The following is a 13,341-nucleotide window of genomic DNA, read 5'->3' on the forward strand; positions in this document are numbered from 1 at the left end:
AGCTTCTTAGATCTGTACAATTAAGTTTTTCATCAAATTTTCAGAAAATTTTCAGCCATTATTTCAACTATCTTTTCTCCCCCATTCTCTGTCCCTCCTCTCCTTCTGGGACTCCAATTACATGTAAATTAGACTGCTTGAAACTGTCCCACAGGTCATTTAGGCTCTGTTCATTCTTTTTTCTTCTTCAGATTAGATAATTTCTATTTATTTATCTTTAAATTCACTGATTCTTTTTTTCTGCTGTCTTCAATCTTCTATTAAGGTCAGTGAATTTTTCATTTTAGTTATATTTTCAACTCCAGAATTTTCACCTGGTTCTTTTTTGTAATTTCCATTTCTCTGTGGGATTCTCCAATCTGTTCATTTTTTATGATTTTATTTTCCCTCAAGCCCTTAAATATGTTTATAAACTTTTAAAGTCCTTTTCTTTTCATTTCAACGCCTGGATTATCTCAGGTTCAGTGTATAGTGACTGCCTTTCCCCTTGACTCACATTTTCTTCTTTCTTCATCTTTACTAAATGTAAATTAACTAAATGTAAATTTTTATGGTATAATGGACATTTTAAATGACATGTTGTAGAGACTTTGTATTCTGCTCCTTTGAAAAGTGCTGGTATATATTATAAATAAGCAATTAACTTTGCTGAACTAAATAAATCTCTAAACTTTTCTCCTTTGGAGTGGGTAGCATCTTAAATCTCTGTACTCAGTTCTTTCAACTTCTAGCTGCTGCTTTTTCCTAGGTCCCATAAAGCCTACTCAATGCATACACATTTCAGTAGTCAGATTAGGATTTGGTTAGAGTTTATACATAGATTTTTGGCACTCCTTCTTACCAGGATATCTCTCTTATACAGGGCAGGCAATGAGTAAGTAAGTTGGTTTCTTCATGTAAGATTTAGCAAAATTTACTTGGATTTAATAAATTTAAGTTTTATTACCTATACAGATTCTCTAATGGAAAAATCAATACAAAGCTGCTATTAAACCTTCCTCTTCTACCTATGAAATCAGAAAGATTAAAATATACCTGGAAGGTGACATTATAATAAAAATACCATGTTCAAGAATCGAGCAACTCTCTACTTATGAATATAACAAAAATCACAGAGTATAAAATACCAAATAGTAAAAAAAAAAAAAAAAAAAAAAAAAGCTTTAGAAGACATTGATTTAAGAAAGGAGGTTGTTACCAACCAAATTTGTCCTAAGTTGGTATAATTAAATGTGAACATTTCCTTCTGTCTCTTTAAAGAGTCTTAAGACTCAACCACATTGACTATATGTTATTTTAAAAGATGTATCAATATATGGACTGAAATGTTGTTGAGAGGGTTTTATTTTATTAGATTAATATTTCTTTTAGGGTTGGAAATAGTTAAGTTGAGAATCAAAGTGCTGAATCAAAGTCACTGAAGCTTATGGTGTTTCAATGCTCTAAATAGGAAATGTACTTATTTTGTATATTTTGGCTGTTCGGTGAAAAGTTATATAAATCTAACTATAAGTTTAATTTAAAGATATATTAGGGAAATACATTTTTAAACTATATATACTGCTTTTCCTAGAGAAAGGGAGAAAACGGTTGGTTGGTACAGGGTAAAGTTTATCTTCCTTTAACCACAGGACCCCATGAAAAGCTAAAAGCTTCTCCAAGAGAAGAGACAGGAAGAGGATGCAGACTAGTTCCTTCTGATATGCTATGAAGTTGCAAAGTTTACCAAGTAGTGTGTACATAGTAGCAAAATCTCAGAAGGAACCACTTTGACCTGGGGAAATGTTCCTGAAATATTCTGCCATCAGCCCATTTGTTTATTCCCTGGAGTTTCCTTTCCAAAAATATAAATAAAAACTATTGCTGACAGGTTCCTTGTCTCTTTACTCATGCAGTTTATCAGTGTATCTTAACTTTTTTTTTTCATTACTGTCCCCCTAAGGAGACTTCTGTAGACTACTGTTTTCCCAGTCACCTCCCATGAATTTTTTATATTACAGATGTATATCTGTTTATGTACAGTGACCCTTTGGAAGGCCACACACCTTTATAGTTAGTATCTAAAATTTTTTTTTACCCTATCCCCAAGAAGTAATTTTGCCCCCTTGGGAGTGATATTGCTCCATTAAGAAGCATAGAGTACACTAAGAAAATCAGGTGAGTTCCAATTATAACTTCAAGGGTCAAAGGGAGGCAGTTCACAAAAGGGGAATGTAAAATTCATTATCTCTGAAAGATGAACCAGAATATTATAAACCTCTTATGGTGATTTCCAGATAGAAAAAGTTTCTTGTGGGGGATGGTATTAAGAGAGGAAAAACAATTTATATGCTTGGCTTAAATTAACACTTAAAAATAACTGACTAAATGAAATTAATTGTAGGGGTCAGATAATTCAAACTTTAAAAGGGAAACTTTCAGTAAAATCCTTATCATAGTAACAAACCGGATTTTTATCTCCATTGAAGCCAGTTCTCATTCTTTTTTAATTCTACATCTCTGGAGAAGACTAGGTTTTTAAAAGAAATGTAAACACAAAGTATAAAAGTATGAAAGGAATACAAAGTCCTGATTATTGAATTCATTTCCTGGTATTGATATTTACCCTTTTAAAAAATGTATGTTTCTCGACAGCCATTATACAAAGGTAGCTTAAAGGAGGCAAAAACTTGTTGAATTAATACTGACCTTAGAAAATGAAAAATTTTAAACTATGATCTAAAACACAAAACAGAAGTTTCTTAGATAAAATAATTAAACATAAAATTCTTCAGCTTATAGAAAAAAGAAAATAAAGATGTAAAAACACTCATAGTTGTATACATCCAAAATAATTGAAAATGGGATCTTGAAGAGATATTTGCACACTTATGTTCACTGCAGCAGGATTTCACAATAGCCTAGAGGTGGAAATAAACTAAATGTCCACCAACAAATGAATGAATAATGAAAATGTGGTATGTACATACCACAGAATATTATTCAGCCTTAAAAATAAATCCTGTCACGTGTCACAACACAGATGAACCTTGAGAACATTATGATGTGAACTAAACTGGTCACAAAAAGGCAAATATTGCATGACTCCACTTAATATGAGGTATCTAAAATAGTCAAACTTTTAGAAACATAAAGTAGAGTGTGGTTAGCAGGAGCTCAAGAGGAGGAAATGGGGAGCTGCTGTTCAATGGTATAAGTTTCAGTTTTGCAAGATGAATATGTTCTAGAGATCTGTTGAATTAACAGTGTGTAGATAGTTAACACTACTATACTGTACACTTACAGATAGTTAGGATGGTAAATTTTGTGTGTTTTTTATCACAATTAAAAAAGTACTCATAGTTAAACCAACAGTAGGTATAAATCAAATTTAGAATGCACCTACTCCACTTACGTGGAATTCAGATATACAAATAAAACTATGGCAAACAAACTTTAAGCAAATCTGGGCAGATAAAATAAATGTACAGAATGACAATTTTCCACCTATATCATCAATTTAAATTCAACTGCATATTAATAGAGTTCAATATGCATTTATGGATTCACAATCCTTTATATAAAACTCCTAGGCAGTTGTGTTTTAGAATGCAGAATTCTTTGAATTTTAGAAAAGTAATATAGTGTATATACTGATTATTATATAACTCCCATGACAGGGTCTGAGGCAGCAACCCGACATCAAGTAGATGAATATAGTTCTGCAGCAAAAAGTATGCACAGTCACACTAGGTCGGATAATTAAATAGCCTCATGTCAGTTCAGGTCAGGTTAGGTTTTGCTATAAAGAGCTTTTTTAGATTTGGGGATTCCAGATAAAGGGATATTATGGAAACTATTCCATTTTGGGAACCTTTCAACATTTTTAAGTTAGCAAATAGTGTCTTCCTTCTCCATGATCTCACAAACTGCCAGAGTAATTTCAAGTAGATAAATAAAACATAGCTAATTCAAAGTCACCATACACCATCATAGTTAGAATCCACCACTTCAAAAAACCAAAGATACTATACAAATTTTGACTTGACTTTATCCTAGGCTCTTTAAGCTCAATTATGTATATTTGTTTCTAATCTCTACCTGCACTATCCAAATGGCAGCCACTAGCCACATATGGCTTTTGAGCACTGGAATGTGTCCAGTCCAAATTGAGATGGGCTGTAACTGTAAAATCTCATTGATCATTTTATATTGACTACATGTTGAAATGATAATATTTTGAATACAGGGGTTAAATATAATATATTATTAAAATTCACCTGTCTCATTTAACTTTTTTAATGTGGCTACTAGGAAATTCAAAATATATATGTGGCTGGCATTACATTTCTTTTGGACAATGCTGCTCTAGTCTCATGTTAGTCATAATGGCTGAAACTATAAATAAAACATTACCACCTCTAGGATACCTCTCCTAACTACCCAAGACCACAGTGGATATGAGCCCCATGCACGTCCATTGCTCCTTATCCTTCTATCATAACACTGTTTCATTACACTTCAATTGTTTGTTTGTCATTCCACCAGATTTCAAGTTTCTTGAGGAAACAGACTGGATTTTTTTTTTTTAATCCCTGTATACCCAAGTTACAGCAAAGGCATAAAGCAAATACTCAATAAATGTTAAATGAGTGAGAATATCCCAATGAATTACTATTAAGTTGATAAGAAAAGTCACACAAAATTCTGAGCCTATGAATGACTGCAGCAATAGGCAGTCATAAATTATATCCTCAGTCTTTCAAAAAAAATCAAAGAGAATAACATTAGATTTTAAAAGTTCCAGTTTGTTACAGAAAAAAAGGATATTAAAATCTAGGTTGGGGCTTCCCTGGTGGCGCAGTTGTTGAGAGTCCGCCTGCCGATGCAGGGGACACGGGTTCGAGCCCCAGTCCGGGAAGATCCCACATGCCACAGAGCGGCTAGGCCCGCGAGCCATGGCCGCTGGGCCTGAGCGTCCGGAGCCTGTGCTCCGCAATGGGAGAGGCCACAACAGTGAGAGGCCCGTGTACCGAAAAACAAACAAACAAACAAACAAACAAAAAATCTAGGTTGTTTCCTCACCTGAAGTCAGATTCCTAGCCGTACTTTGTGATTTCTGCATTTCAGTAGATTTAAAATTGAGATCATCCTGCATCATCTTCAGCTCTTGATTGGTGATAGAGGATATCTGTTTCATACGATTTATATTCTGTATTTGCAGAGACATAAAAGTGGAAAAAATTCCACTGATTTAACTTTCCAATAAAACTCTTGAAAATGCTGCTAAAGGACTGGATGTTTTGAAAGGGTATTCTTTTTTGAAATACATCATTCATTATATATATATTTTATAAAAGAATACAGTGAAATTCAAAGTGGTTTTCTCAATAAGGAGAGGTTAAATTAAAATTCAGAATTGTTTCTTTTACATTTGCTTTATTTAAATGTAGAAAAAATTCAAATATTCTATTTTAGGAACTGACTGGATTTTTAAAACACTTAGAATATTGAAGAGACCACGCATTTTTCCTCCTATGGTACCACACAATAGTAGCTGCTCAATAAATGTTTTTTGAGGAATCAAGATACTTATTAGGTATCCTGTACTCTTACATAATAGTGAACCACTGCAGTTTTTGAGTTGTATTTAGAAAGGTAATCACAGTAAAAATAATGAAGACACTAAGACAGGCACATGGTACTTACTCGACTACAGTGCTCCAAGAGTACAACAATGTTGGCTTCTATCTGTGCCTTCCTTTCCAGTTCCTGGTTCTTAGTTTCCTCAAAAGTCTCAATAAAGGCTGCCAATTGAAAAATATGATGAGATACTACTGTTGATATAGCTAAACACTACATAAGCTCTGATTTGTAGGTGTGAAAAGTACTTTTTAGAAATTCAAGGCAAATTTTAAACTATCACTGTTTAATTTTTTATTAACCCAAGGGTAATTAAGTTACTCAATAAGAACATTTCTACATACTTTCAGACTTTTAAAGTTTGTTATGACCCTAATACAAATAAACTAAAAATTTATAAATTTGGGCTCAGAAGTAACAGTTGATAAAATGGAGATGAGAATAAATCCTATGTTTTTACACTAGGATCTCATTGATACATCTACAATTAACATCTATAATTAGCCACTAACTTTACTTCGGAAAATATTACTAACTACCTTTTTTCCCTGAAAATTTAGTATTTTATAATGCCAAATTAGTCTCAACTAAGTAAGTTTAGTAATTTATTGTTACAAGTAAATATTCTAAGAAATCCTCCTTTTTCTTCTCTAACATGGAATTAGTACATAATTTGCTCTTACTTACATTCTTAAAGTATTTCTATGGATCTTCCAAAATTAACTTAAAATAATTTTACTATTAGCATGAAACAACAAATTAATTTTGAGATAATTTTTGGTACTTGCTGAGATTTTAAAGAAATCTTGGGATATCGTTAAGCCAGAGGTGGTAATTACTGCTTTATAACATGTTTTTTCTATGAAGGTAACAATTGACCTCAGACCTATAAAAATGTCAGATTTTAGAATGATAATTTAAAAAGGAAACCAGTAATCATTAATATAGTCAATTTTGGTAAACTTATGAATGTACAACATAAGTTTAAGTGAAGATCTATTTACAAAGTCAAATTCAGATTTTTTTTTCAGGTTTTTAAAAAAAGTGAATAAGAAGCTACAATAGAAGGCTACTAAAGCTTCAGTTAGTGATAGAGCCAAGAAACAAAATCAGAGGTGAGGGCTAATAAATAATGAGATAAGTACTATGAAAAGCTTAAAAAAAGGTGAAAGATATTAAAGGTGAAGCATGTAAAAGAGAACATTCAACAATCAATGAGTGGTCTATAGACTATACAGACTATAAATGTACATATTAGCTTTAGAATCTATCCCTAACACACAGTCATACACATACATACACATGTACAAAATCTTTCTAGAATTCTCTACCCATCTAAACTATGCTAGATATTTAGTAATACTTCAAGGCAAATGCTTTGAATGTCCACACTTCTGCACTTCTATTATTAGTCATTATATCTTCTCAAAATGAGATCTCTGATTCAGTATAAATGAACAACTGAGAATATATTTTCACATCTATAAGATTATCACTTACTGTCCATATTTTCCTCCCTTTTTTTTAGCTCCTTGTACTTCTGATTCATTTCACCTATAAGAGATAAAAAATTTAACATTAGTTTCAAGAACTTAAGATATAGTACTCTAAATTAGAAATATCTCTTAGGTTCTCTATATGTCACTAGTCATTAAATATTCAGTATTTTCAATTAGGTGAAATTCATTTACATTGACTTACAGGGTCTTTCAAAACAGCTATATATATATATATGTATGTTTGACTATTTGGAAAGAACAATCCCCTGACTGGAAAGGACTGAAAGACTCTCCAATGGTTCTCTATTTCACTTCCAACTTGGAGCTATTCAACCTACGCATGAACACACTGGTGACGGGAAACATAAGCTCCCATGAAATTTCATTTCATCTCTGAATAGCTCATAACAGCAAACAAGATGGCAGGGTTACTTACCTCACAGAGCTTAAAGTCTAGAGATTTAACAATTAAAATGTACTAAGTGCTATCATATGAAAGTAAAGGGTGCTATAATCTAGTTCAGGGATTCAGGAAATTTTCCTCTAAAGAAGTAATATTTAAGCTGCATTATAAAGAATGGATGAATAGGAGTTACTTGGTCAAAATATAGAAGGAGTTGAAAGTCAAAGCATTATAAGTACAGAAATATGAAAGTGAGGATGAATATGGTAGCACAGAAAACCGAAAGAGTCCTGAGGCAGAGAATGTGAAGTGAAAAAGTGGCACAAAGATGAGGCAGGTTATGAGAGACCTTATAAGACACATGTTATGAAAGTTTGGATTCTCTCCTACGGGCCAAGATTACTGAAGAATTTTAAGCAGAGGAATAAAATTATCAACTTGCATTTCTGATCTGGAGAATAAAAGAGAAGTAAGAGTGGAGGCAATAAGACCAGTTAGGAGGTTGTCAAAGTAATCCAAATGAAAGATGAAGACTGCCTGGTGGCAATTAGGATGTAAGGTAGAGGATCTTCATTTGAGACATTTAAGAGCCAGAGTGAGGTGAGGATTTTGGTGAGGGTCAGAGAGGGAGAAGTATGACTCCCAGGTTTCTGGCTTGGGCAGTCGAGGACATTGTGGTACTGAAAAATAAATAAAAAGCAAATTGAGGAAGAAACTGCTTGCAACAGTTTTAGACATGTTGCATTTAATATATGTAAAAGACATGATTAAAAGGGCAAAAATCCATGGCCCGTACAGATGGATGAAATCGGACACTTTAGCTGCATAAAGGGACCATTAGTAGAGGTGGATCATGATTATTTTAGAAAAAGAGGATTTTCAGTGTAACAGAAATTGAGATTTGGAGGCTCAGGGCTATTTTCCTGAACTAGTGAGATGGCTGCAGTCCTGTGCTCCCACGGCCCCAGGTAGAGAAAGCAGAATAAATTTGTGCTTGATCCAATCTGTACAGTTTCTTCATTAAAGTCAGTTAGATCTTAGCATTCTGGAGAAACAAAGGAAGCTTACTAAGACAATGCCCAGCAAAGATGGAGAGAATAAGAGACTCCTAAGGGTGTTCCTGGTAAGAAGCTGGCATTTAGAAGGACTTTAGGAAGAAGATTTCTAAGAAAATGGGGGAGCCAATAGTTAATAGTTAGTCCAGAGGCTAAAACCCATTGGTCAGCCTGTGTTCTATATATCCTCCTATAAGCTCTATGGTTTTGCCAAGTACCGGCTAGAGCAGCAATAACATTAGGGAGTGGAGGTAGATAGTCAGAATAGAGCCCCTAATTACATGGAGGCTATGGACTTCCAGTTGTATACTTGCTTGGGTGGGAAGTGAGTTACGAGTACACAAAGGTGATGGCAAAGTCAGAGACCCAGGTCAGCAGACAGCTTTTCTGCTTTCTGGTCTGAAAACATTTTTCCCAAATTCACTGAGGACAATCCTTATACAGAGAAAACCTTGTGAAGGCCCCCACCACCAGTACTCGTAGTAAAAAGCTGAAAGCTACTGTAAAAGGATAGTAAATACCCAGAGGTCATGAATTCCAAGCCAGTGAACACTCAGAACGAATGGGAAACATTTGGTTCACTCTAAGACTTTGGATGCATTAACAACTTTACTGATCAGTTCAGATGATCAACAATGGTCTCAGAGCATACTGATGCAGCATGATTAGTTGTAAGGGGAAGGGGAGAGATCTTTTTGTTTTACTAATAACAAAGTTTGTATATGATTAAGTTTTTTTTGAAAAATACGTTATAGACAGATTAAGATTAGCCCTATAATGATGTTACCATTCAGTAATTTATGGCAATAGTTTTTTGGTGGAAAACAAAGAGAAAGAATATGAGCTTGCAGCATACATGATCTGGAATATCCTCACAAGAGGCTGATATGCTCGTAAATATTATATAACATATGTGAAGTAGCAGAAAAGCTAGTATCTGCTGAATCTGCCATGGCCTAGGTTTCTAAAAAAGTCCTAGTTCCTTGTGTGAGAAGTTGTCCTCCTGGGAGACTGGTCAGGCATTAAGGGATTAAGAAGAAGGCCTGCATCCTAGGCTTTATAGGCATTTAACTACCTTCTTATCTTTCCTCTTCTAAACTTAAGAGAATTTCCTACACATGCTGTTTCCAGCTCCTCATCTTGCTATTAGACCTTGCGACACTGCAATGAGGCTTCTCCTCCTGACATTCCAATGAAATAGTTCACAGTAAGATTATATGACTCCTTAATTATCAAATCCAAGGGGCAGTTTCAAGTTATCTTACTCTGTAATATTTGACACTATTGATACATCCTTTCTTCTTCCAATTTTTTTTCCGCTTATGTTTTTTGTTGCTTGGGGGTTGGGCTTTTCTGGTTTTTCTTACTCTCAGATCATCCTTCTTTGTCTTCTCTTCATAACTTTCCCTTTCTTCATTTAAATTCTGGATTCTGCTCTTCGTTGACTTCTAATGCTACATTATATCCAAGGAAATCCCACTCATTCTTGTGGTTTAAAAACTCTTAAATTTGACCTTTTTCCTAATTTTCAGATTGCTTTATCCAATTGTTTACTACATATATTCATGTGGGCACATTTCATGATATCCTAATACACAGCCTATCCATAATTAAATGCATCAGTCTTCCCCCTCAAAGTCTGTACCCTTCTGTATTGCCTATTATGTTTGAAAGCCCTTCACCATAAACTTATCATCCAAGTCAGAAACCTGGGAGATTCCTCCCTCCTTCTCCCCTCAAATCCATGCTCCAAGTTGCCATCAGATTGAGCTGGAAGACATACCTGGTCAATGTCTCCCAGCTATACAGCTGGCCAGCTAGATTAGTTAGGACAGAGCTCCCATATATTTTAGCAAATTCCCAAGCTTCATAAAACCTCCTCCCATATCACTGTTGCTAAAAAGAGAAGAGATCAGGGCCCTAGTGAACTCCTCTATTTTGTGATTTCTCAGTTGGTGGATTAATATCTGAGCTTCTCATGAGAGGAAATGTACAGATGTGGGCAGTCCTAAAGTAGGGTAAAATATAGGGCTTGTTACCAAATCTATCCTTAGATTTAATATTATAGGAGAGGACAAGATCATAGACAGGGGAAGCTAATCAGTTATCACACTGGGGGTGCAAAGCAGGCCAGAAAAAGGGTCTAATCATTGTAGAAAGATCAACAATGAAGAGACCAAAGGAGAGGGAAAAGGACAAGTTCATAAAATGAGGGTTATTTTAGAGCTATCCTCAAACTCTGAGTATTTGATGTGATCATAGTTCTACATAATTTATCTCTTCCAAGTTTAGTGAGTACCTATTATGTGCCAGATACTATAATAGGTGCTGGGGATATCAAAATGAAGAAGACAGTTGCCACTCTATCCTAGAAGGGTGTACAATCTGTTAGGTGAACAAAAGCAAAAAGTTACAATGCAACATAAGTAATGTAACTAAGCTATATATGAAGTACTATGATAACTAGATGGGTGAAAAAGTTCAGTAAGCTTTTACATAGAAAGTATCATATCAGCAAGACACTTTAACAGGTAACGGAGGAATTATAGAGATGAATAAGATATTTTCCTTCAAGAAATTTATGCTCTAGTAAGACAAGTACCCCAAAATTTCCACTATAAATTCAGGCCTCTTTCCCCTTACAAGGGGAAAGAAGAAATGAGTACAGACTGTTACAGAAGACTTGGGAAATTGTAGAAAGGACACTATTGCTTTTTGATACTCTCAGCTATAGCCAGACAGTGGAGTAAGGGAACTAGGCGCTTCTTCCAGCACTAAAGGGCTGAGTACCACCATAACCACCTTTCTCCTCACTTGTCAGTAAGGTCATCTGACTCTTTTACCTCTCTATCATAAAATGTTCTCTTGAATCAAGGCTTAACAGAGCAATCTTTGCTTTTATACTCTGAGAAGCAGTTCTGACCCTGGAGAAGGGTCTGATCACCATTTTCCAGAACAGGTAGCTACCCCAATCTTCTCTCATGACCAGTGTACAACAAGGCACAAGCCAGTGACTCCCCTGGCTGCAAGGCCCCCAAGTCAGCAGACCTACTGATTTTAGAGGTGAAAAAGTAGCAGATAGCAAATAAAATTAGAGAGGAGGGGCAAAAATAAACACCAAGGTACTTTTGCTGGAAGGTAGGATTCTTTCCTTTCTAGCACTTGGGGTCCTTCTGAGGCAAGCTAAATATCACGGTACCTTCGAGCGATCAGTACCTTCAAGTGTTCCCTATGTGGCATAGTTTCAGTCTTGTTATCATTCTGCTCATTCTACTCTTAGTCCAGTTCTTCTGGACTAAGAGTTCATTCTACTCTTACTCCAGTTCTTCTTCATTCCTTTTAAAGTATGATGCCAAGAAACAGGATTCCAAGCAGACTACCACTTCTCATAGTCCATATATTCATCTGTTGTTAATGCAGTCTAGGATTCCAGCTGTTCTGGAGGCTGTATCACATGAATTCACATTGAGCAGTTATCTAAACCCACTCTAACATTTTCACATATTTTAGTAAGATACAGCACTTTCTCCTCCCCCACGCCTGCTTCAATTTTAATTAGTTTTGGAGTCCTATTAAACTTCATCTTTTTACATTCAGTCTCTCTCTCACCTACTTTTCGCACATCACTATAGCAGTAAGTGATAAACTAATATATCAAATACTGCTAAACTGGTATGCTAAAATGAGTACATATAAGTTTAATGTTTTAAACTAACTTTTAGCTTCAAGCTTCACCCAATTTATCAATTATACATTAAACAAAATGTTTTAAATTTTGGCAGGAAAGTTTCTTTACAGCTATGCAGACAAGGTCTGATTGTTCTATCTACTAGAGACGTTTAAAATATATACAATAAAAATTCTCTAAATATGTAAAAGTTAAGTTATTGCCTAAAATCTCACCATTTCTAAAGAAAACAAAAAGGACTATGAAGAAGTTTGTTTCAACAGAGTAATATCCATAAAATCAGATGGTATAATGAGTAATCCTTGGCATGTATACTAAACACAATGTAAGTTCTTAATTATTTCCTAAAGCAGTGGTTATCAAACTTTAGCATGCATCGGAATCATCAGGAGGGTTTGTTGAAACACAATTTGCTAAGCCCTATTCCCAAGGTTTCATGTTTAGTAGGTCTGGGGTAGAGTCCAAGAAGTTTTATTTCTAACAAGTTTCAGATGGTGCTGAAGTGCCTGGTCTGAAGATAATACTACCATACTAATGAATAGTTTAACCAATTCCCAAATTGAACAATAAGCAATGATTCATTCTTCTTCATTGTATGTATATTGAGAAGCTACAAAACAGCAATGTAAAGATGCCATTTGAAACTCAGATACCAGCTGATAAACTGAATATATTATCCTGTACATCCTGGGGAAAATACTTTCCAAATATGTTTTGGGAAAATCTCCAGGAAAGTTATTAAAGTTTCAGCTTATAAATTAATAGCATTACATATGGTCACCTTATCTTTGATAAAGGAGGCAAGAATATACAATGGAGAAAAGGAAGCCTCTTCAATAAGTGGTGCTGGGAAAACTGGACAGCTACATGTAAAAGAATGAAATTAGAACACTCCCTAACACCATATACAAAAATAAACTCAAAATGAATTAAAGACTTAACCGTAAGGCCAGACACTATAAAACTCCTAGAGGAAAACATAGGCAGAACACTCTATGATATAAATCACAGCAAGATCCTTTTTGACCCACCTCCTAGAGAAATGGAAATAAAAACAAAAATAAACAAATGGGA

General features: G+C 34.7%; 1 protein-coding gene across 6 annotated transcripts in view; it reads right to left on the reverse strand.

Annotated features, from left to right (window-relative positions):
* Positions 1 to 13,341, reverse strand: part of IFT74 (intraflagellar transport 74) — an 81,333-nt gene that overhangs the window by 10,710 nt on the left and 57,282 nt on the right. For 5 of the 6 annotated variants that reach the window (XR_014016207.1, XM_081238448.1, XM_081238447.1 and 2 more), the window contains 3 exons: positions 7,123 to 7,176; positions 5,689 to 5,786; positions 5,065 to 5,191 (listed from right to left, as the gene is read on the reverse strand). Coding sequence is in view for 5 of the 6 variants with exons in the window: in XM_081238448.1 (XP_081094574.1) it covers positions 5,065 to 5,191; positions 5,689 to 5,786; positions 7,123 to 7,176 (279 nt within the window). In the remaining variant the exon portion in view is untranslated. The remainder of the gene's footprint in view (positions 1 to 5,064; positions 5,192 to 5,688; positions 5,787 to 7,122; positions 7,177 to 13,341) is intronic. The other variant, XM_081238449.1, reaches the window with a different exon arrangement.

This window comes from Mesoplodon bidens (assembly GCF_964165515.1).
Source record: "Mesoplodon bidens genome assembly, chromosome: 6".
NCBI lineage: Eukaryota > Metazoa > Chordata > Mammalia > Artiodactyla > Ziphiidae > Mesoplodon > Mesoplodon bidens.